At 48.3% G+C, this 22,774-nt stretch overlaps 1 protein-coding gene across 1 annotated transcript; it reads left to right on the forward strand.

Annotated features, from left to right (window-relative positions):
• The first annotated feature begins 220 nt into the window (after window positions 1-220).
• On the forward strand, window positions 221-3,990 carry LOC132812664 (gastrula zinc finger protein XlCGF8.2DB-like). The gene is made up of 2 exons (XM_060822984.1): window positions 221-393; window positions 1,188-3,990. Exon 2 carries the CDS (start codon window positions 1,438-1,440, stop codon window positions 2,539-2,541), a length of 1,104 nt encoding a protein of 367 aa, XP_060678967.1. The 5' UTR covers window positions 221-393; window positions 1,188-1,437; the 3' UTR covers window positions 2,542-3,990.
• The last annotated feature ends 18,784 nt before the right edge of the window (window positions 3,991-22,774 follow it).

Genomic DNA, 22,774 nt, shown 5'->3' on the forward strand with positions numbered 1-22,774 from the left:
GAGCTCATGCTCCAACTTCCGCATTCAGACAATGAGGGGATGCTCTGATTGGTAGGAGGACCAGCCTTCCTTCCGGTCCTCCAAAGCTCCCCATTGGTCCTGCCTCCCCGTGTCGAGGTGAAGGGAGGGGCGCGTTGCGGTTGGTGGAGGAGAGAGGTCACGTGGGCGTCACAAAGACCAGCGCCGCCGCGTGACGCACGGCGCGGTGGACCAATGGGAAAGGCTGGAACGCCGCACCGGCGGGCGCTCATTCCAATCAACGCGCGGCCTTCGTGATGACGGCGCTCCCTCGATTCACGTGACCGGTTGCTCCTGCACATGCGCCGTTACAGGGGGGCGGTTAAGGGGAGCTGATGTTGTGTTGGTCTGGAGGGTCCTTGTGTCCAGGAAGAGGTGAGTGTGGCTCAGTCAATGAGCATCAGTCAGACCCTGCTGGAGCATGGGGAGGGAGGTGGGATATTAGGTACAGCAAGAGTTAAAGAGTGTGTGGGATGGAGATTTACAGCTTTTTTAGGTAATAAGTCCCTTTCTGGACAATACTGGGGGATGGGTAATATCAGACACAGCAGAGTGAGAATTGAAGAAAAGTGTGTGTGTGTGTGTGTGGGGGGTGGTGGAGATTTGCAACACTTTTTAAAGTTAAAAATCACACAACTCTAGGTTATAGGAGTAAATGAGGTCTGCAGATGCTGGAGATCAGAGCTGGAAATGTGTTGCTGGAAAAGCTCAGCAGGTCAGGCAGCATCCAAGGAACAGGAGATTCGACGTTTCGGGCATAAGCCCTTCTTCAGGAATGAGGAAAGTGTCCTCATTCTTTCCTCATTCCTGATGAAGGGCTTTTGCCCGAAACGTTGATTTTTTTTTTCCCTGCTCCTCGGATGCTGCCTGACCTGCTGTGCTTTTCCAGCACCACTCTGATCTCCAGCATCTGCTGTCTTTTTCGCCTGGAGGTTTTACTAGCTACCTGATGAAGGTGCAGAGCTCTGAAAGTTCAAACTTCTAAACAAATCTAATGGACTACAACCTGGTGATGTGATTTTTTTTACCTTTGTACACCCCAGCCCAACACTGGCATCTGCATATTGTAACTTGATTGTTTTAGGGAAGTTCTACAGAAACTAGAATGATCTGTTCTGAATTCCTGTTGTGTGCAGGCAGCAATGACTTTTGTAATCCCCTTTTCACAGGATATGAGAAGAGCAGCTTTGCAGGTAGAGCTTCCCAACTGAGTACCATGTGAAGGTCTGACAGAGCCCCTTGATTCGTGGGACAGGAGAGACGTCCCTCTTTCAGTCCAGAAGGGGAAAATTCTTTGAACGTTTTTGTCTGCTTCAGTAGGCTCTTAAAGTATCATCTTTACCTGAACCACACGGGCACGTGCCTGAGCCAGTTTGCCCACTGTGGGGAAAGGAAGTCTCAGGAGGCATTCCGCGCACCATGGAGAAACCGTGGAAGTGTGGGGATTGCGGGAAAGGATTCCGCTCCCCCTCCGTGCTGGAGATCCACCGCCGTGTCCACACCGGGGAGCGGCCCTTCACCTGCTCCGTCTGCGGCAAGGGCTTCACCCAGTCGTCCCACCTGCTGACCCACCAGCGGGTCCACACCGGGGAGAGGCCCTTCACCTGCTCCGTCTGCAGCAAGGTCTTCTCTGACTCGTCCCACCTGCTGTCCCACCAGCGTGTCCACACCGGGGAGCGGCCCTTCACCTGTTCCGTCTGTGGCAAGGGCTTCACCAAGTCGTCCAACCTGTTCTCGCACCAATGGGTCCACACCGAGGAGAGGCCGTTCAGCTGCTCCGTCTGCGGCAAGGGCTTCTCTCACTCGTCCCACCTGCTGACCCACCAGCGGGTCCACACCGGGGAGAGGCCGTTCACCTGCTCGGTGTGCGGCAAGGGCTTCTCTCACTCGTCCCACCTGCTCAAGCACTGGCGGGTCCACACCGGGGAGCGGCCCTTCACCTGCTCCGACTGCGGCAAGGGCTTCTCTCACTCGTCTCACCTGCTCAGGCACTGGCGGGTCCACACCGGGGAGCGGCCCTTCACCTGCTCCGTCTGCGGCAAGGGCTTCACCCAGTCGTCCCACCTGCTGCAGCACCAGCAGGTCCACACCGGCGAGGGGGTCTTCACCTGCTCAGTCTGCGGCAAGGGCTTCACCCAGTCGTTCACCCTGCTGACCCACCAGCAGGTCCACACTGGGGAGCGGCCCTTCACCTGCTCGTTGTGCGGCAAGGGCTTCACTCGATCGTCCACCCTGCTGCGGCACCAGCGGGTCCACACCGGGGAGCGGCCCTTCACCTGCTCCGTCTGCGGCAAGGGCTTCACCCAGTCGTCCAACCTGCTGCGGCACCAGCAGGTCCACACCGGCGAGGGGGCCTTCACCTGCCTGGTCTGCGGCAAGGGCTTCCCCCACTCGTCCGGCCTCCAGATCCACCAGTGGGTCCACACGGGGGAACATCCTTCCGATAGACCAGAAGTGCACATAATACAGAGGAACTTCGATTATCCAGAATTAGATGAACCAGCACGGTGGCTCAGTGGTTAGCGCTGCTACCTCACAGTACCAGGGACCCGGGTTTCATTCCTGCCTCAGGCGACAGACTGTGTGGAGTTTGCACATTCTCCCCGCGTCTGCGTGGGTTTCCTCCTAGTGCTCCGGTTCCGTCCCACAGTCCAAAGATGTGCAGGTCAGGGTGAATTGGCCATGCTAAATTGCCCGTCGTGTTAGGTACATTAGTCAGAGGGAAATGGGTCTGGGTGGGTTACTCTTCGGAGGGTCAGTGTGGACTGGTTGGGCCTGTTTCCACACTGTAAGGGATCTAATTGTCAAGCGACTGAAATATACCCTGCATGTGTCCTTTGGATAATCGCGGTTCCTGTGTATTCCAAAAGTGGCCTAACCAACGTCCTGTCCAGACCCCAACCCCTATACTCAGTGCTCTGACCAATAAAGTGATCTGCAGAATCTGCGGGACTTGCTTAATCCTGGGAGGTAAATCACGTGTTTCTCCTTCTCTTGCAGGTGGATCCAAGACTTCACTCTCTGTCCCATTGAGTCTCCAGTCAGGTCCTTCAGCTCAACTGGTCTCTCTCAGTATTTCTGACCCATGTGAGCCTCTACGCACCTCCCCTTCACTTGCTCACACTTGATTTCCCTTACAGCAGCATTCCCTTCAGTTCCTTTCTCCCTGACGTCTGTATCCAGCTTCTCCTTAAATGCCGTCCACCTCGACCTGCTACTGTGGGGGTCATTCCCGCTGCAGACAGAGGTCTCTCCTTTGTAACCTCTTCAAAAGATTTACCGCTGACTTCCCCCTTCAGTCTTTTCCATTACTGGGTCTCCCCGCTGTTGCGAAACTTGGAATGGTTCAGAAAATATTTACAAGGATGTTGCCAGGGTTGGAGGATCTGAGCTACAGGGAGAGGCTGAACAGGCTGGGGCTGTTTTCCCGAGAGCGTCGGAGGCTGAGGGATGACCTTGTAGAGGTTTACAAAATTGAGGGGCATGGATAGGATAAATAGGCAAAGTCTTTTCCCTGGGGTTGGGGAATCCAGAACTAGAGGGCATAGGTTTAGGGTGAGAGGGGAAGATATAAAAGAGACCTACAGGGCAACGTTTTCATACAGAAGGTGGTGTGTGTACGGAATGAGCTGTCAGAGGATGTGGTGGAGGCTGGTACAATTGCAACATTTAAGAGGCGTTTGGATGGGTATATGAATAGGAAGGGTTTGGAGGGATATGGGCTGGGTGCTGGCAGGTGGGACTAGTTTGGGTTGGGATATTTGGTCGGTACGGACGGGTTAGACCGAAGGGTCTGTTTCCGTGCTGTACATCTCTTGACAAAGCCTTGTCTGAGGGTGAAATGTTGTCATTCCGGTTGATGCGAGTGGTCCCCTGTCTGTTGTCCTTTTTGTTTCCTTTCTCGGAAAGGATGTCGCGGACATGGGCAGCGTTCCCGAGCCCCGCTCCGGAACGGGCTGTTCCGTCCTCTTCCAGCCCGCGGGGTTGGGGGGGGGGGGAAGGGGCAGCTTGAGTGTATTGGGAGAGTGGGCCGTTCACCGGGAGGGTGCCAATGGGACGGGAGAGCGGTACCGGTAATGGGGCGAGGGGGAGATGCCTCAGACCGCCAGAAACACTGGGGCAGCTGCTCGCGTGCTCCTTTTGGATCTCACAGCACAGGGAGGCCTTTCATCTGATTACCTCCCCGTCTCGGTCTCTCTGGCTCTGTCTCTGGCTCTCTGTCTCTCTGTGTCTCTCTCTCTGCGTCTGTCTGTCTCTCTGAGGTGACAGCGGATTCCAGCGTATTGCTGCTTGCTGGGTAAACCTGTTTTTCCTCTGTTTTCCTCCTCTCTCTCTCTCCTGCTCAAACCCCTGACCTTCAGGCCGCCCCTGACCTTGTCACTATCAGTGAATAGGGAACAGCTTTTCTTCCTCCACCTTATCTGAACCTATCACAATCTTCCCCACTTTCACCAGTTGTATCTGTGTGTGACCCTCTCTTTCTGTGTCTCTTTCTCTCCTAAGCCCCCTCCCTCACCACATCCCATTTACCCACCCCTCCTGTCATGCTCCCACTTTCAAACGGTCTCGTTGTGTTTTCACTGCCTCCTCCCCATCATTTCAGTCAAGCACCTCATCTCACGCTTAGAACCCCTGCAGTGTAGGAGTAGGCCCTTCAGCCCATCCAACCCACACCTCACCCAGACCTCTGCCTGTAACCCTGCAATTCCCATTGGCTAACCCACCTAGCCTACACATCCCTGGGCACTATGGGTAATTTAGCATGGCCAATGCCCCCTAACCTGCACATCCCCAATCACTATGTAATTTAGCACGGCCAGTTCACCCAAACCTGCACATCCCTGGATAGTATAGGACAATTTAGCATGGCCAATTCACCCTCACCTACACAACCCTGGACACTATAGGTAATTTAGCCTGACCAATCCACCCAAACCTGCACATCCCTGGATACTATAGGACAATTTAGCCTGGCCAATCCTACACTAAGGGTGGATTGGCCATGCTAATTTACCCATAGTGTCCAGGGATGTGTAGGTTAGGGTAGATTGGCCATGCTAAATTACCCAATCCTACATATCCCTGGGTACTGTTAGGATAAAATAGGTTAAGGGAGGGTGGAGCTATAGCTGCTGTTTGGGGAATCAAAACTGTAGCTGTAGCTGCTGCTTGGGAAATTGAAACTGTTGCTTACGTGGCCAGCTCAGCTGCCAACGCCCAAATGAGCTCAATAACAGGGAACGTCGAGCAAACGCGAAATGTCCTAATAGGGCAATGCTTAGTAGCTCCGCGAAGCTCTGCTTCGCAAAGAGTATATCAGGAGCAGATTTGGGAGGGGAAGGCAGAACGTGCCTTCTCCAGTGAATGCATGGTGATTCACTGTATCAGCTACGATTCTGCAATAAAGCCTGCTTGTGCCAAACAATTGAGCGTCTGTTGTCTCTCCTCCTAAAACGAACATGCAAGGACAAATTCCATCCTAACAGTACTATGGGTAATTTAGCATAGCCAATTCACCCTCACTTACGCATCTTTGGATTGTGGGAGGAAGCCGGAGCACCCGGAGAAAACCCTCGCAGGCGCAGGCTGGAAATGTGCAAACTCCACACGGACAGTCGCCCCTGAGGCTGGAATTGAACCCGGGTCCCTTGGCGCTGTGACCACTGAGCAACCCCTTATAATCTGCCTGCGTTAAGTTCTTTTTGTCACCTGGAGGAATGTTACAGGGGGGAGCGGGGTTTAAGTCTTTTCTGAGCTGAGAGAGGACACAGGAGATGCTCCTCGTCATGGTTTCATGTGTCACGTTGCATAATTCTTAGATTTTACATGTAAATGTCTAGTTGGGGTTAGAATTCTTGTAAATATAGACAAACGGAAACACTTGTTGAGACATTTCACCAAACCCCAAGTCGGCAATTGACATGCCCGCCCCTGAAAAGAGAACCTTTCGTGGGGTCAGAGTTGACATTGAGAATAGCGAAATGAACACTGTCCCCGTCGTGTTTGTATTTTTGCTGTCAGTAGGGCAGTTTGCAGTCAGCAGGACCTGTGGGACTACAGGCTGCGGGCCAGGTCTGCGCTCTGGAGCGTAAATTCCAACGGGAACCAGAGGCGTTGCTAACGTTTAAGCCAGCTGAGTTTAGCAAGAAAAGGCTGCGACCCTGTGCTTGAACTGATCAGCCGAAACTTTCGGCGGAGCCAAGGAGATCTGAAGGCGAAGCTCACGGGAGGGTCTCCTTTCTCAAAACAACCAGAAAACATGAGGGATACCAGGAAGAATTCCGCTGAATTCCAGAGAGCTGTGGCATGCCGTTGATTTGGTACAATGAGCTTTTAATGTGAACTCTCATGAGGGAGTGCAAACAAACTCGAGTTGAAATGTAGCTCCGTAAAGTGTTGTGTAACAGTCATAGCGTTGACCGTTGTTGAACGTTTTGATGCGGTCCAGTTTTTCTTTTGTTTTTTAAAGATGAGATGATGTTTTGTGGTTTTTGGATGGGTTGGGTACAGAGTGGGAGGTAGGGTGGGCTGGGATCTTCCATGTTGATGGGATTTGACAGTGAATTTTGCTTCGTCAATTATTCAGACTGTGTGCCTGGAGAGAGGGAGGGTCTGACCCTTGGGAAGGGTGCTGGCGGGGTGTGGGCGGGAGGTGAACCTTTGCAATGTCCAATCAGAAGGCTAAGTGTTAAGATAACAAGAGCCGATATTTAGCAGTCGATAAGTGCAACATGTCAGCAGTTTGTTCATATGCAGCTCAAAGGCTGTCCCCAAAGTTAAACTTAGTATGGCGCCTACCCACTCAATCCAGTTACCCACCCCATTTCAGGGTGGATATGTGAACTATCACTAATTTTGGTTCTTCTAACGAATAAAACATTTAAACCTAGCTGTTCAGGAAAGCAAACAAGTTTAAAACTACAGCCATGCTGCAGTTAAACTCAATAGACTTACTCAGAGCAAAATACATGTTCCCTGAAAGTAGTTGAAAGTTAACATAGTTGTATTAGATGTCGGAATATCTGTTTAAATGGAGCCGTGAGCTTTCCCAATGTAGACAGGGCTCCTCGAAACGTGGCAGTGTCCCCCCTGCAGCTGCAGAGCGAGACAGGAGAGTTTGTTTTTGTGAATGAGCAGTTGTAGCGCGAGGTGGCTGTTGCTTGGTGACGGTGAGGCTCCCCCGGCCCCGCCCATCTCCCCGTGCAGACGTCACGCGGGGGTGAAGGCGGTTGGGAGGAGAAGTCGCTCGAGCGGGGAAGCGGCGGCCGTTAGGAAAATGGCGCCGTGCGGCCCGGGGCAGACCCCCGTCACTGGTCACCGCCGCCTTCCTGGTGCAGCTGCTGTGTCACGGCCACACCGGCCGGCTGTACAGCAGGCAGGAGCCGGTGACCATTCTGGAGGCGGATGGGGTTAAGGGCCTGTTTGGGAACTGGTCGGCCGCCTGGGTGGTGGAGTTCTACTGGTCGTGGGGCGGCCCCTGTGTCAACTATGGGGCCACCTGGAAGGTACTGGGCCCGGGAGGTGAAAGGTGAGGCAGGTTGTGGGGGGGACGGAGGGGAAGGAATGTGGGCCTGTCCTGTCATAGTCACATTTTACACTCACTTTCCATCTGCTTTTACTGGCGCTTGTGCTGTTTACCCTTTGCTGTTACTTGTGCAATTGCTGAGGGTAGTGTGTAAATACTAGTGAAGGATACTATGCACCAGCATGTATATGTTCCTCAGTTATTGAAGGGGCAGGACCTGTTGAGAACGGTTAGTAAAGCAGGTTGTGCACTAAGCCTTGTTAACATGGATATGTTCATTGGAAAAGTTGACTTTTTATTATTTAGAGTCGTAGAGATTTTCAGCACGGAAACAGATCCCCTCAGTCCAACCTGTCCACGCCAACCAGATATCCTACATTAATCTAGTCCCCATTGCCAGCACTATATCCCTCTACACCATTCCTATTCATATATCCATCCAGATACTTTTTAAAGGCTGTAATTATACCAGCCTCCACCACTTCCTCTGGCAGCTCATTCCATACACACACCACCCTCTGCAGGGAAACATTGCCCTTCAGGTACCTTTTATATCTTTGTGGCCTCACCCTAAACCTATGTCCTCTAGTTGTGAAGGTCACCCCAACACGGAGAAAAAGACTTAAAAACATTGCTTTTGCATTTGTTTGGCTGCTCAATCAAATATCGAGACACATGGGGGAAAAAATATCGCTCTGCCCTTTTTGATCTTCGATAGACATTTGGAAACAAAATCTGTCAATAACACCAGCATTGCTACAGGGCATATTGTGTACACTCCTCAGTGTCAACAAGCAGGGCACATGTTTGCCAATGTCATCAAAACATTGGGCGTGTTCCTCATTGTCGGCAGGAAAGGGGCAAAATCTACTTTTGATGGATAAATAAGGATCACTGGAGGACCGGAAGGAGACTTGTCCTCCTGCCATTCGGAGCTCCCCTATTGGTGAATGCGGAAGTTGGGCCATGAGATTCTGAAGCTCCTGCCCCATCTCTCTCTCAATGAAGATTGAGCTTCACTCAGACTGCAGCTTCCTTCCTCTGTCCAACATCTGTGTGTACAGCATTCTCTTTTCTAACCCCTTTTTCCATTTACGTTTCATTCTGGGGTTCAATTGTTGACTTGGAGCAACTGAAAGGAATGGGAGTGAATCCACGAGGGGACAGACTCTGGAAAAGTTAGTCCAAGCCTTTGTCTCAATTTGCAAAATAGACAGGCAGGAGACTGGAAGAACGCAGCAAGCCAGGCAGTATCAGGAGGTGGAGAAGTTGAGGTATGTGTGTAACCCTTGTTCAGGATTGGGAGTGGGTATAGGGAGAGCTGTTGAACAAGGGTGTGCTGGGGGCAGGGGGATGAAGTGAGGATAGGTGGAGACAGGTAGAGGGTACAATAGACAATAGGTGCAGGAGTCGGCTCTTCTGCCCTTCGAGCCAGCACCACCATTCATTATGATCATGGCTGATCATCCTCAATCAGTATCCTGTTCCTGCATTATCCCCATAACCTGGTTGGTGAATGGGAGGAAGGAATCTAGTTGGCAGGGAAGAGTGAAAGGGGCTGGGAAGTGAGTTGGGGGATGGGATGGGAGATTATTTGAAATTGGAGAACTCAGTGTCGAGTCCTCCGGGCTGTGGACTGCTCAGACAAGATGAGGTTTTGTTCCTCCAATTTGTCAGAAGGGGAGTGGGAAGGGGCATTAAAATGGATGGAGACTGGGAAGTCCGCTCAGCCTCTGTGGACCCGGCTGTGATGCTCGGCAAACCATTCCCCAAGTTTACGCTTGGTCTTCATGATGTAGAGACGATCACAACTGGCAAAGCACAGTGGGTCGAGCAGTAGGACAGTCGTAGTTTGAGGCACAAGCTCTTCATCAGGAATGATGCGTGGATGTTCAGAGGGGCATCAGCGTCCTTCTGTGCCAGTTGTCAGACAGGTGCAGCAGGCAATGAGCAAGGCAAGTGGCATATTAGCAAGAGGAATTAAGTTCAGAAGTGGGAATGTCTTCCAGCAGTTAGGGGGTCATTGAATATATTCAAGGCTGAGTTCGCATGATTTTTATGTGGATGCTTGTGGGGGAAGGCAAAAAAATGGTTGTAAGACCAGTATCCAGTTTTAAGACAGTTCCAGAGTCAGACAGCACAGAAACAGACCCTTCAGTACAACTAGTCAATGTTGACTATGTTCTCAAACTAAACCAGTCCCACCTGCCAGTGTTTTGGCCCATATCCCTCCAAACCTTTCCTATTCATGACGTTACTGTACCTGCATCCACCACGTGAACTACTCTGTGTAAAAAAAAAAATGTGCCCTTCAAGTCTTTTTAAAATCTCTTTCTCCTGTCACCGTCAAAATTTGCTCCCTAATCTTGAAACCCCAACCCAAGGGGGAAGGACACCCTTCGTTCACCTCACCTCTCCCCTCATGATTTTGTAAACGTTGATAAGGTCACATCTCCACTTCCAATGCTCCAGTGAAAAAGTCCCAGCCCATCCACCTAGATGAAGGTAGAATCCTGTCCCTCAGGATTCCCTCCAACAATGTGCCCACCACTGATGTTAGGCACACTGGTCTATAGTTCCCTGGCTTGTCCTTACCACCCTTAAACAGTGGCATCACGTTAGCCAACCTCCAGTCTTGTGGCACCTCACCTGACATGCACCGTATGCTCTATGGAGATGCTGTTTCTGATGGATTTAAAGTGTCCAAATGCCACAATTTCTCCCCCACTCACTTGACATAACCGTGCAGGCTCCTCGCTATTTGATGTTCATGTTACTTAGAACCCTCATGATCATATCAATCTCAATGAGGTCACCCCTCAACCTCCTGTGCTCCAGTGAAGACAGTCTCAGCTTCTCCTTATAACTCAAACCCTCCAGTCCTGGCAACATCCTGGTAAATCTTTACTGAACCCTCTAATAGTATTCTTCCGATTACAGGGCCACCAGAAGCCTTCTCAGTACTCTACAAGTGACTTCACCAACATCCTGTACAACTTCAACATGATGTCCCAACTCCTTTATTCAATGGTGTGAACTATTAAGGTAAATGTGCTGAATGTTTAACATCACTCTACATTTGTCGATATATCATATCAGTTGCATGACACTGTGACCTTTTGCTCTTAACTCTGTGTCTTATGATCCTGCTCCACAGCTACCCGCTGAAGGAGCAGTACTCCGAAAGCTAGTGCTTCCAAATAAAACTGTTGGACTATAACCCGGTGTTGTGATTTTTAAACCTTGTTCCACCTTCTTTCTCATGAGCACAGCCCATACCTCCCGGTGCTGCCAGTAAACTGCCGATGAAACGATGCAGTGCCTGCACTCCTGAAAAGTTTACAATTTCTAATGAAACCAGCTACTCATTCACTGCTCCATCTGATACACGACATTGGAAACTTAGTGCAGGAGGCTGCAAGAAATGAGCAGCTTTAAAGCAAAAACTGCTTGGAGCTTTCAATGAGAGCCTGAGCCCAGCAGTACGTTCTGGTTACCTTTATTGTGGCCCAACATTGTTACAGCTTCAGATTCAAAGGGCAGAGAAAGAGTAGTTGTTTTTTAGCCAACTCAACAACAGGGGGAGGTGCAAGGGGCAGGGCAAGGCCAACAGCAGGCCCCCACATGATGCCTGCGTTGCCTGCACAGTTTACAAAACTCCCTTCCCCTTCAGAGACTCCCCACAGTGTGGAAGCTGGCCACTCGACCCAAAGACTACACACCGATCCTCCAAAGGGTAACTCACCATGCAATTCCCCTACCCCTATTGCTCAACATTTACCCCTGACTAATGCACCTAACCTGCACATCCCTGGACACTATGGGTATTTCAGTACTGTCAATCCACCTGAACCTGGACAACTCATATATGCTGACCAGATATCCCAACCCAATCTAGTCCCACCTGCCAGCACGGGGCCCATATCCCCCCAGTTGCCTTTTAAATGTTGCAATTGTAGCAGCCTCCACCACTTCCTCTGGCAGCTCATTCCATACACGTACCACCCTCTAAATGAAAAGGTTGCCCCTTAGGTCTCTTTCATATCTTTCCCCTCTCACCCTAAACCTCTCCCATCCCATGGAAAAGACTTTGTCTATCTATCCTATCCATGCCCCTCATGATTTTATAAACCTCTATAAGGTCACCCCTCGGCCTCTGACGCTCCAGGGAAAACAGCCCCAGCCTGTTCTGTCTCTCCCTATAGCTCAAATCCTCCAGTCTTGGCAACATCCTTGTAAATCTTTTTAGATTAGATTAGATTACTTAGTGTGGAAACAGGCCCTTCGGCCCAACAAGTCCACACTGACCTGCCGACGCGTATACCACCCAGACCCATACTCCGGGGGTTTGCAAGGACTGCCACAAAAACTACGTAAGACAAACAGAAAGTTAGCCACCAGGATACACGAACACCAGCTAGCCACAAAAAGACACGACCCTCTATCCCTCGTAGCCCTACATACAGATGAAGAAAACCACCACTTCAACTGGGACAACATCTGTCCTGGGACAGGCTAAGCAAAGACATGCCAGAGAATTCCTCGAGGTCTGGCACTCCAACCACAACGCCATAAACAAACACATCGATCTAGATACCATCTATCAACCCCTCAGAAAATGAACAGGAAATGACATCACCACAAACCCCAGGAACCCTATCCAGGACAAACATATAAATCGAAAGCAGGAAACAACAGCTTCGCTTCACTTGGAGGTCGCCACTGATGATGTTACCTAGCCAGGTAATGAAACATCTGGATATCAAACCTACAGCTCAGTGAGCAAACCTACACCCTAATCCTCAACCTGAGCTACAAACCTTGCAAAGTAGAATGTATTTGCAAACATGCTGCAAATACAAACCCACCCCCATGGATGATCTATCTCGTGTGTGCGTGAGATAGAGAAACAGTCTATTTCCGCGCTGTTTATCTCTATTTGATAACCGATGCTTTATTTCTGTTGGTGTAAATGTTGTTGTAATTCATAGCTGGATCCTAATAGGTGTAAGGGTGACAGAATTCCTCAAGTAGGGCACTGTACGATTCCTGGGAGATCCCTATTTCTGGTTTACTTCCTCATGAACAAACATTAAGCACGTGCACCTATTTATTTATGATTTTGTTTCATTTTTCTTGTTCGATTCCCTGCTATGACTACACCTTGTATTAGGATAATTGAGAGGTTGGGAGATTGTGGCTTGGGTCTTGATTGAATATTTTATTGTTCCAGAAGTTATAAAAGGCAGGGTCAAAGCTTTAGCAGAAATCCAGCAGAGCTGAGAACAGAACGACATCTTAGTCTGTGGGAACAGGGAGATCAACAGAGGATAGAGAAATCAGGTCCTGAAACCAGACCAGCCTGTGATCAGTGCTTTGATTAGCAGCATCCTTCTACATCAGTCAATGCCAGTTGTCAGACAGGTGCAGCAAGGCAAGTGGTATATTAGCAGGCTGATCTGAGATTAGAAATGGGGATGTCTTCCTGCAGTTAGCGGGTCATTGAATTTATTCAAGGCTGAGTTCATCTGAGTTTTGAACAATAAAGTGTGGATTTTTATAGCTTACTTAGTGTGGAAACAGGCCCTTCGGCCCAACAAGTCCACACCGACCCGCCAAAGCGCAACCCACCCATACCCCTACATTTACCCCTTACCTAACACTACGGGCAATTTAGCATGGCCAATTCACCTGACCCACACATCTTTGGACTGTGGGAGGAAACCGGAGCACCCAGAGGAAACCCCACGCAGACACAGGGAGAACGTGCAAACTTCACACAGTCAGTCACCCAAGTTGGGAATTGAACCCGGGTCTCAGGCGCTGTGAGGCAGCAGTGCTAACCACCGTGCCGCACATGTTGTGTGCATGAGGGTTTTTTTTTGTGGTTTATGTGTTGGATGCAGGTACAGTAATCACATTTAAAGTGGAAGGCAAGAAAATAGTTTTAAGACCACGACAGATCAGTTATGGTCAGACAGCACAGAAACGGACCCTTCAGTCCAACTATTCCATGCTGACTATATTCTCAAACTAAACTAGTGCCACTTGCCAGTGTTTGGCCCATATACCTCCACACCTTCCCTATTCATGTACTTATCCACATGTCTTTTAAATGTTGCATCTGAACATGCATCCACCACTTCCTCTTTACATTCACTCAATACATGAAACATACTGTTTATAAACAAACTTTTCCTGATCTGTCCATTCCATCGATTCATTCTCTTTCCTTTCAGTTGCTGTAAGTCATAAATTGAAGCCCAGAATGAAAAAAACGGAAAAGGAGTTGTGAAGAGAGTACCTTACTCACAGATGGTTGACACAGTAAGGAGGGTGCAGTCTGGAGCAAACCCGAAATGTCGATTTTCCTGCTCCTCGGACGCTGCCTGACCTGCAGTACTTTGCCAGCACCACTCTAATCTTGACCCTGATCTCCAGCATCTGCAGTTCTCACTTTCGCCTGTGAGAAATCAGCAGTTTTAAACCAAAAACCTGTTGCAGTTTAAAGCTCTCATTGAGAGTCTGAGCTCAGTGTGAAGTTCAGGTAATCTTTATTGTGACCCAACTTTGTTACAGCTTCAGAATCTCCCAGCAGAAAGGTGTAGAAAATGTAGCAATTTTTTAAAAACAGCTCAAGGTCAAAGTGCAACCCCTCACTTTCTTCATTATTGGTCACCACTGAGTTGTCCCTTTGTAATTGGATCCTTGAGAAAGCCTTAACCTGGAGGAAGTATTGCCTCACTCAGCAATTTCAACCTGTATCCAAGTAAGTTGGATGAGCAGCGTAGAGTCAACCAGACTATTGTGGGTCTGGAGTCATGTGTAGGCCAGATCTGGTAAAGGATGCAGCTGGGACGACTGCTCTAATAACTGCTCAAGTCTTCCCTCAAAAAGAACTGAGTGAATCAGATGGGGGTTTTCTTCCACCCCCACCCCACTGACAATGGTTTCACCATTAGATGCTAAACTCCAGATTTCTGACCAAATTCCAATTCCATCATCTGTCACAGTGGGAATCGAACTCGGGAGTCACTGGAACTGGGTTGATAGTCCAGTCGGTAAAGGCACTCGGCCGTCTTTCTTTCAATCCCCCTGCAATGCCACGTGATCCCGCTGGTAGGTCAGCAAGGAGGCGGCCTGGGTAAAGGCCTTCCCGCAATGTGTGGATCCACTGGTGGGTCTGGAGGTAGGAGGAATCGCTGAAGCCCTTCCCGCAGTCAGGGCAGGGGAACGGCCTCTCCCCAGTGTGACTGCGCCAATGAGTCTCCAAGGCAGACGGGAAACAAGCCTTTCCCACAGTCGCCACACTTCCATGGTTTCTCCACGGGGCGGGATTCCTCGGGTTTCTCCATGGCGAAGCTTCAGCCGCACACAAACGCATGTGGAGCTTCTCTCCACCGTGAATTCCTCTTTCCAAACCGTAGAGCTGTTACACGCTCCTCACTCAGTGCACTGCAATGGTAGGGTCTCTCATCCAGTCCCACTGATGCTGAAAACGTACCCAAACAGGAACCAAAAAAGCTTTGCTCCTTCTCACAGAATCATAGTTGAAAACTGTTGCGGTCCCGATGGATTGAATGACTGTCAGACATGGATGTCAAAGTAAGGACTGCAGATGCTGGAGAGTCAGAATCAGTAAGTGCAGTGCTGGAAAAGCACAGCAGGTCAGGCAGCATCCGAGGAGCAGGAGAGTCGATGTTTTGGGCATAAGGCCTTCATCTGTTGATTTTGAAACTTCCATCCTCAGATCCTGAAATGTAAAATGAGATTACAAAAGTCATCACTGTCAGTGCAGAGTAGAAATTCTGAACAAGGAATTCTGCGGAATATTTTCTTTTGTTATTCCACAAAATTGAAAGCACCATCCCACTCTCTCTCCCCCTCTCTTCTCACTCTGATCTAACTAATTCCCCTGAAGGTGCTGATTCAGGATCTTCCAGGGGCAGAAAGGCAAAAACGCCAAGACTGACATCTCTCTGAATTTTGGATAACTCCACCTGAAAGTTAATATCTTTCACAACATTGGGATACTGCTGAGAGGTGAGGAAGTCTGATTTTGGGAAGCCAAAAAAAAAAAAAAAAATGGGTTTGTGCCAATCCCTTCTCTTCAGAGAATCCCCAGAGCGGCGAAAGCAGGCCACTCAGCCCCATAAATCCACACCGACCCTCTGAAGGGTAACAGACCCACACCTATTCCCCTACCTCTATTGCTCTACATTTAACCCCTGATTAATGCACCTAACCTGCACATCTCTGCATGGTCAATCCATCCTAACCTGGACAAAGTGAAAAATCACACCACCAGTTGAGTATTCAACAGGTTTATTTGGAAGCACTCGCTTTCAGAGCGCTGATCCTTCAGGTGGTTGTGGAGAATAAGATCATAAGACACAATTTGTAGAAAAACATTATAGTGTCCTGCCACCAAAATGATATATTGAACAAACCTGGATTGTCAAGTCTTTCATCTTTTAGACTGGGTTGCAGCTATCATTCACATGTCAATCCCAGACCTTCCTGCAAGGCGCCATATCAAGATAACTCGAGGTTTTATAGCAAAATGTGACATCTTAGTTCACATAATGCATTAAAGGTGTGAGGTCAGAGTCTGTCTGTGTCCCAGTCTTGAGTCAGACTGGTTCTACTTCCAAAGTGGAATTTACAAAATATTACATGGATTGACTGCTTACAGATTGTGTATTTTTTGAGCAAAATAGAATGTATCTGCAAATATCATTCTGCAAATACAAATTTAACCCCATGGACTTGTTATGTGCGTCTGTGCATGAGAGAGAGAAAAAGTCAATGTCCGTGCTGTATAGCTCTATGCCAATTTGATAACAGATGCTTTAGTCCTGTTGATGTAAATGTTGTTGTAAATCAGAGCTGCATACTAACAGTTCGATGTAAGACAGAAAGAATTCCTCAAATAGGACACCATACCAATCCTTGGGAGAGCCCTATTTCTGGGTGGGGGGGGGGGTCAAAGCTTCAACAGAAATCCAGCAGAGCTGAGAACAGACCGACATCCACATGCCTTTTAAATGTTGTAATTGTGCCAGTCTCCACCACTTCCTCTGGCAGTTCGTGCCATACATGCACCACCCTCTGTGTGAAAAGATTGCCCCTCAGACCCCTGTTAAATCATTCTGCTCTCACCTCAAACATATGCCTTCTAGTTTTCTTGGACTCCCCTACCCTGGGGAAAAGGTAGGGTTCCCCCCCCCCCCCCCCCCCCCCCCCCCCCCCTACCTATGCCCATTACAAAGGTCTATAAGTTTACCCCTCAGCCTCTGATGCTCCATGGAAAATGTCCCTGGCCTATTCAGCCTCTCCCTATAGGTCAAATCTTTTCTGACCCCTTACAAAGTTTCATAACATCTTTCCTACAGCAGGGATACCAGAACTGAACGCAGTATTCCAAAATTGGCTTAACCAACATCCTGGACAGCCACAACATGAGCTCCCAACTCATCTACTCGATGCTCTGACCAATAAAGGCCATCCTACCAAATGCCTCATTCACTATCCTGTCTACCTGAGACTCCACTTTCAAGGAACTACGGAACCTGCACTCCAAGGTCTCTTTGTTTTGCAACACTCCCCTTAACTGTGTCAGTCCTGCCTGGATTGCTTGACCAAAATGCAACAACTCACACTTCTCAAAATTTAATTCCATCTACCACACTTTGGCCCATCCGATCAATTCTAATTTATAGCAAACTCACTTTTCTCTCTCATTCTCTAGAAGCTGAAAATCTCCATCCCACATACTCTCCCTTCAGTCTCAGTTTACTGAACCTAATCCCTGCTGTACCTCATCCTGAAGGATCTGGTTCATGCTGATTAATAAGACCACACTCGGGAGGGGGCGGGGGTGGGTCTAAATGAAACCTACATAATCCTGAACAGCCCAGACAGAGTGGACGTTGCGAAGATGTTTCCATTGGTAGGACAGACTCAGACGAGAGGCACAGCCTTAGAGTAAAGGGAAGCCCTTTTAGAAAGGAGAAACTTCTTCAGCCAGAGAGCGGTGATTCTGTGGAATCTATTTCCATAGAAGGCTGTGGAGGCCAGGTCACTGGGGATATCTAAAACTGAGACAGATAGGTTCTTGTGTATCAAGGGGATCAAGGGTTAAAGGAGAATGGGGTTGAGAAACCTAGCAGCCACGATTGAATGGGGTGATTAGACCTGATGGACTGAATGGCCTAATTTCTGCTCCTCTGACTTAGGGCCTCTTGCTGTCCTGGACACAGAGTGAGTGAGAGAGTTGGGAGCAAGACTAGGCCATTCGGTCTTTCGAGTCAGCACCAGCATTGAACAATTCATAACTTGATATGAATATACCTACAGCTGGGTGGATAGGCTGGGACTTTTTTCACTGGAACACATGAGGTTGAGATGTGACCTTAAAAGGAGGTTCATAAAATCATGGAGGGTAGATGAGGTGAACCGCAGGTGTCCTTTCCCTAGGATGGGGGTTTCAAGATTAGGGAGTAAATGAGGAAGGTGAGTGGAGAAAGATTTTCAAAAGACTGGAGGAGCGCCTTTTTTTTGAGAGTAGTTTGTGTGTGGAATCAATGTCCAGACACGGTGGTGGATGTAGGTACAGTAACAAGGTTTAAAAGACATTTGGATAAGTACGTGAATAGGAAAGGTTCAGAGGGATATGGGCCAAATACACACAGGTGGGACTAGTTTAGTTTGTGAACACAGTCAGCACGGTTTAATTGGACTGAAGGGTCTGTTTCTGTGTTGTCTGACTCTGGAACTGTTCTAAACTGATCTTAAAACCATTTTCTTGCCTTCCTCCATAAACATCCACTTTTTTCTCGTTCAAAAATCAGATTAACTCAGCCTTGAATTTATTCAAATGACCCCCTAACTGCAGGAAGACATCCCCATTTCTGAACTCAATTCCTCTTACTAATTCTTGATGAAGGGCTTCTGCCCGAAACGTCGAATTTCCTGTTCCTTGGATGCTGCCTGACCTGCTGCGCTTTTCCTGCAACACATTTTCAGCTCCTCTTGCTAACACACCACTTGCCTTGCTCATTGCCTGCTGCACCTGTCTGACAACTGGCACAGAAGGACGCTGATGCCCCTCTGAACATCCACGCATCATTCCTGATGAAGGGCTTGTGCCCGAAACTTCGACTGTCCTACTGCTCGGATGCACATTGAATGAATCTACCGTCCCTACCTCTGCTGGCAATGCGTTCCAGGCACCTATCACCCTCTGAGTAATGTACTTTCTGTGTGCATCTCCAACATGATGTCCCAACTCCTGTACTCAGCATGTGAACAATGAAGGCAAGTGTGCTGAACACCTTCTTCACCCCCCTCTACCAGTGATGTAACTTTCAAGAACAATGAACCTGAGCACCCCCAGGTCTCTGTTCTACAACATGACCCAGGGCCCTACCATTACCTGTTCAAGTCTTGCCCTCCTTTATTTTAGCAAAATGCAACCCCTCACTTATATCCATACCTCTCTCATACACACATGCTCTCTCTCAGACATACACATACACCACCCCCTCAAAACTCTCACCCTCTCACAGACTCATACTCCATTACAATCTCACTTTATCAAGCAGACACAAATGCAAATAGACACTCACAGCGCACAATCTTATACACAAACTCACACACACACACTTCCCTGAAGGGAGTTTCCCTGAAACGTCAATTTTCCTGCTATTCAGATGCTACCCGACTTGCTGCAGCACCACACGCTCGATTCTAAACTTATTACCCTCTAGTTCTGGACTGCCCCATCCAAAGGAAAATACCACGTCTATTTACCCTATCCATGCCCCTCGTGATGATATAAAAGTGTATAAGGTCACTCCTCAGACTCTGGCAAGCTACGGAAAACAGTCCAGCCTGTCCTTCTGTCTCTCCTCACCCAGGTAACCAAGACACATACCGGAGGTCCCAAAGTCTGCTCCCTCTCTGGATTCACTCCAGTTGCTACAAGTGAGCCTGCTCCGTCATACATTAAGATCATGGCTGATCTATCCATCGTTTCATCTTCTCTTCCCTGCACTGTCACAAGGAACCCCTTAATTCCCCAACCAGGCCAAATCCCACCCAACTGTGTCTTGAATATACTTAATGAAGCTGCCTCTATTGCTTCCTTAGCCAGAGTATTCTCTAGATTTTGATGAAGGGCTTTTGCCCGAAACATCGATTTTCCTACTCTCCTGATGCTGCCTGACCTGCTGTGCTTTTCCAGCACCACTCTAATCTAGACTATTCCATAGATCCACGACCCTCTGGGAAAAGCAGGTCCTCCTCATCTCTGTCTGAAAGCTACTCCCTCTAACCTTGAGGCCTCGTCTCACCCACCAGAAATTACTGGACAGGCTAGGGCTTCATCCCCACAGTGCAATGACATTGGGAAGATGTTTCCATTGGTAGGAGAGACTAGGACCAGAGGACACAGCTTTAAGAATAAAGGGAACAGAGATAAGCGATGTCTCTTTTCTGCCGACAGCGAGGAGCATGGACAATGTACTGGTGACACCAGCGAGCAGGTGTGCTGTTGTTCACACCGAGGAGCAGACACAATGTGCTCTGTGGCGATGCTGGTGTTATTGACAGATATTAAATGTTCAAATGCCAAGAGGAGAAATAAAGGGTAGAGCCACAGTTCTTTTTCCCCATGTGGCTCAACATTTTATCGCTTTTGTCTGGCTGCTCAACATTTTTTAAAATGTCTTTTCCCCAGAGTAGGGGTGAGGTTCACAACTACAGGGCATAGGTTTAGGGTGAGAGCAGAAAGATATTAAAGGTACCTAAGGGGCAACTTTTCCATGCAGAGGATAGTGCATGTATGGAATGAGCTGCAAGAGGAAGTAATGGAGGCCGTATAATTACAGCATTTAAAAGGCATCTGGATGGGTATATGAACCAAGTGGTGACAAATGGGACTAGATTAAGTTAGGATATCTGGTTGGTATGGACAGGTTGGACCAAATGGGTGAGTTCATGTGCTGTACATCTTTATGATTCTAAATAATAAAAAAGTATATTTTTACAAATACCAAACTATCTCCAAGTTAACAAGGCTTAGTGCACCACATACTTTACTAACCATTCTCAACAGGTCCTGCCCCTTCAATGACTGAGGAACATATACATGCTGGTGCATAGTATCCTTCACTAGTATTTACACACTACCCTCAGCAATTGCACAAGTAACAGTGAGGGGTAAACAGCACAAGGATTAAAAAACAGTGAGGGGTAAACAGCAGAAGCGCCAGTAAAAGCAGATGGAAAGTGAGTGTAAAATGTGACTATGACAGGACAGGCCCCACATTCCTTCCCCTCCGTCCCCCCCACAACCTGCCTCACCTTTCACCTCCCGGGCCCAGTACCTTCCAGGTGGCCCCATAGTTGACACAGGGGCCGCCCACGACCAGTAGAACTCCACCACCCAGGCGGCCGACCAGTTCCCAAACAGGCCCTTAACCCCATCCGCCTCCAGAATGGTCACCGGCTCCTGCCTGCTGTACAGCCGGCCGGTGTGGCCGTGACACAGCAGCTGCACCAGGAAGGCGGCGGTGACCAGTGACGGGGGTCTGCCCCGGGCCGCACGGCGCCATTTTCCTAACGGCCGCCGCTTCCCCGCTCGAGCGACTTCTCCTCCCAACCGCCTTCGCCCCCGCGTGACGTCTGCACGGGGGGATGGGCGGGGCCGGGGGAGCCTCACCGTCACCAAGCAACAGCCACCTCGCGCTACAACTGCTCATTCACAAAAACAAACTCTCCTGTCTCGCTCTGCAGCTGCAGGGGGGACACTGCCACGTTTCGAGGAGCCCTGTCTACATTGGGAAAGCTCACGGCTCCATTTAAACAGATATTCCGACATCTAACAGAACGGCCTCATATCTAAAGGGGTAAATCTGCATTTTAAAGGGACACAGACATTTTAACGGGCTTATAAAGAGATATAAATGGAAAGATTACATTTCAAAGGGATGTGGGCACATTCAAAGGGATATTTTAATAAGTAAAGTGACGCAGTTATATTTAAATAAAACTACATTGCGAAAAAACGTTGCCCTATTTGTAAGCAGAAATATCCCTTTAAGAGACATACTCATTTCTCGAGGGGTAAATATACATTACCGAGGGTCAAGATTGCGCTGAGAGAAACAATACATGTAAAGGGCTGAGCTACAAGTAAGGGGGCATTTTTATATTTAAAAAGATACATTGAAATCTAAAGAGACTTGTTCAAAAAATAGAAGTACATAGTAATATTTAGAAAACATGACCATATTGGAAATAGTGCAGGCACTTTGAAAAAGGGGCTTTTTTGGGGTGGGGGGGGGGGGGAATGGCCGTGAGGTGGTTTAATTTTTTAAGAAAATAAGCAAGTTATTACGATTGGGAATGACCTTGAAGGGGTAATGGAACGCGTAAAGGGCAAAGATAATTGCAAAATTCTTGAAAAGAAAACGATTCCAGTTATATGTGGATGCAGGGAAATAATTCAACAAAAGAGCCATTATAAATGTGATGGACCAAACAATCTCCTTTTGAGAGATATAAGTGGGACCATCAAAATTGAAGTAGAAATTCCTATTTTTGTTCTCCTCCCAAAGTCTCTGTCTTGTCAGAGTACAGTGCAAGCCAGTGCAATCTGTTATGCCACAGTTGCAACTCAACCTCATCGGATATTCATATGTGTTCTCTGCAGTCAAATACTGGCTCTGCCAATGATGCTCACATTCCACGATCAAATAAAACAGTTCACTGCCATCACTGTAGGTGTCAGAATTAAAGGATTAGAAAAATTCTGAACTCACACCACACACAATGCACAATGCCATAATTTTTACTTATTCTTACCATTTCAATTGATACCAAATTAAGAGCAGCCACTGTTTACATTTCATTGGCAATTCTACATGCTGACTTTCTATCATCACAATCTCTTTGACGTTCCTGTATGTACTGAAATTAATCTTCAGACTATTCAGTTGTGAAACAATGTTACGAGACTAAAAATTCACAACTTCACCAAATGCCAAAACTTTTTTAAAGACTATTTGGGCAGTAGCAGTGACAAATGAAACATCAAAGAAATACAAAGTTATGATGAGGGTTACATACATTTAACCAAAAACAATGGCAGCGCAGAGAATTTCAGAAAAAGTGCAATAAATATTCACTTTTTATCCCTTATTCAATTCATTCAAGAATTTCAAA

This window comes from Hemiscyllium ocellatum, unplaced genomic scaffold (genome assembly GCF_020745735.1).
Source record: "Hemiscyllium ocellatum isolate sHemOce1 unplaced genomic scaffold, sHemOce1.pat.X.cur. scaffold_2866_pat_ctg1, whole genome shotgun sequence".
In the NCBI taxonomy this organism is placed as follows: domain Eukaryota; kingdom Metazoa; phylum Chordata; class Chondrichthyes; order Orectolobiformes; family Hemiscylliidae; genus Hemiscyllium; species Hemiscyllium ocellatum.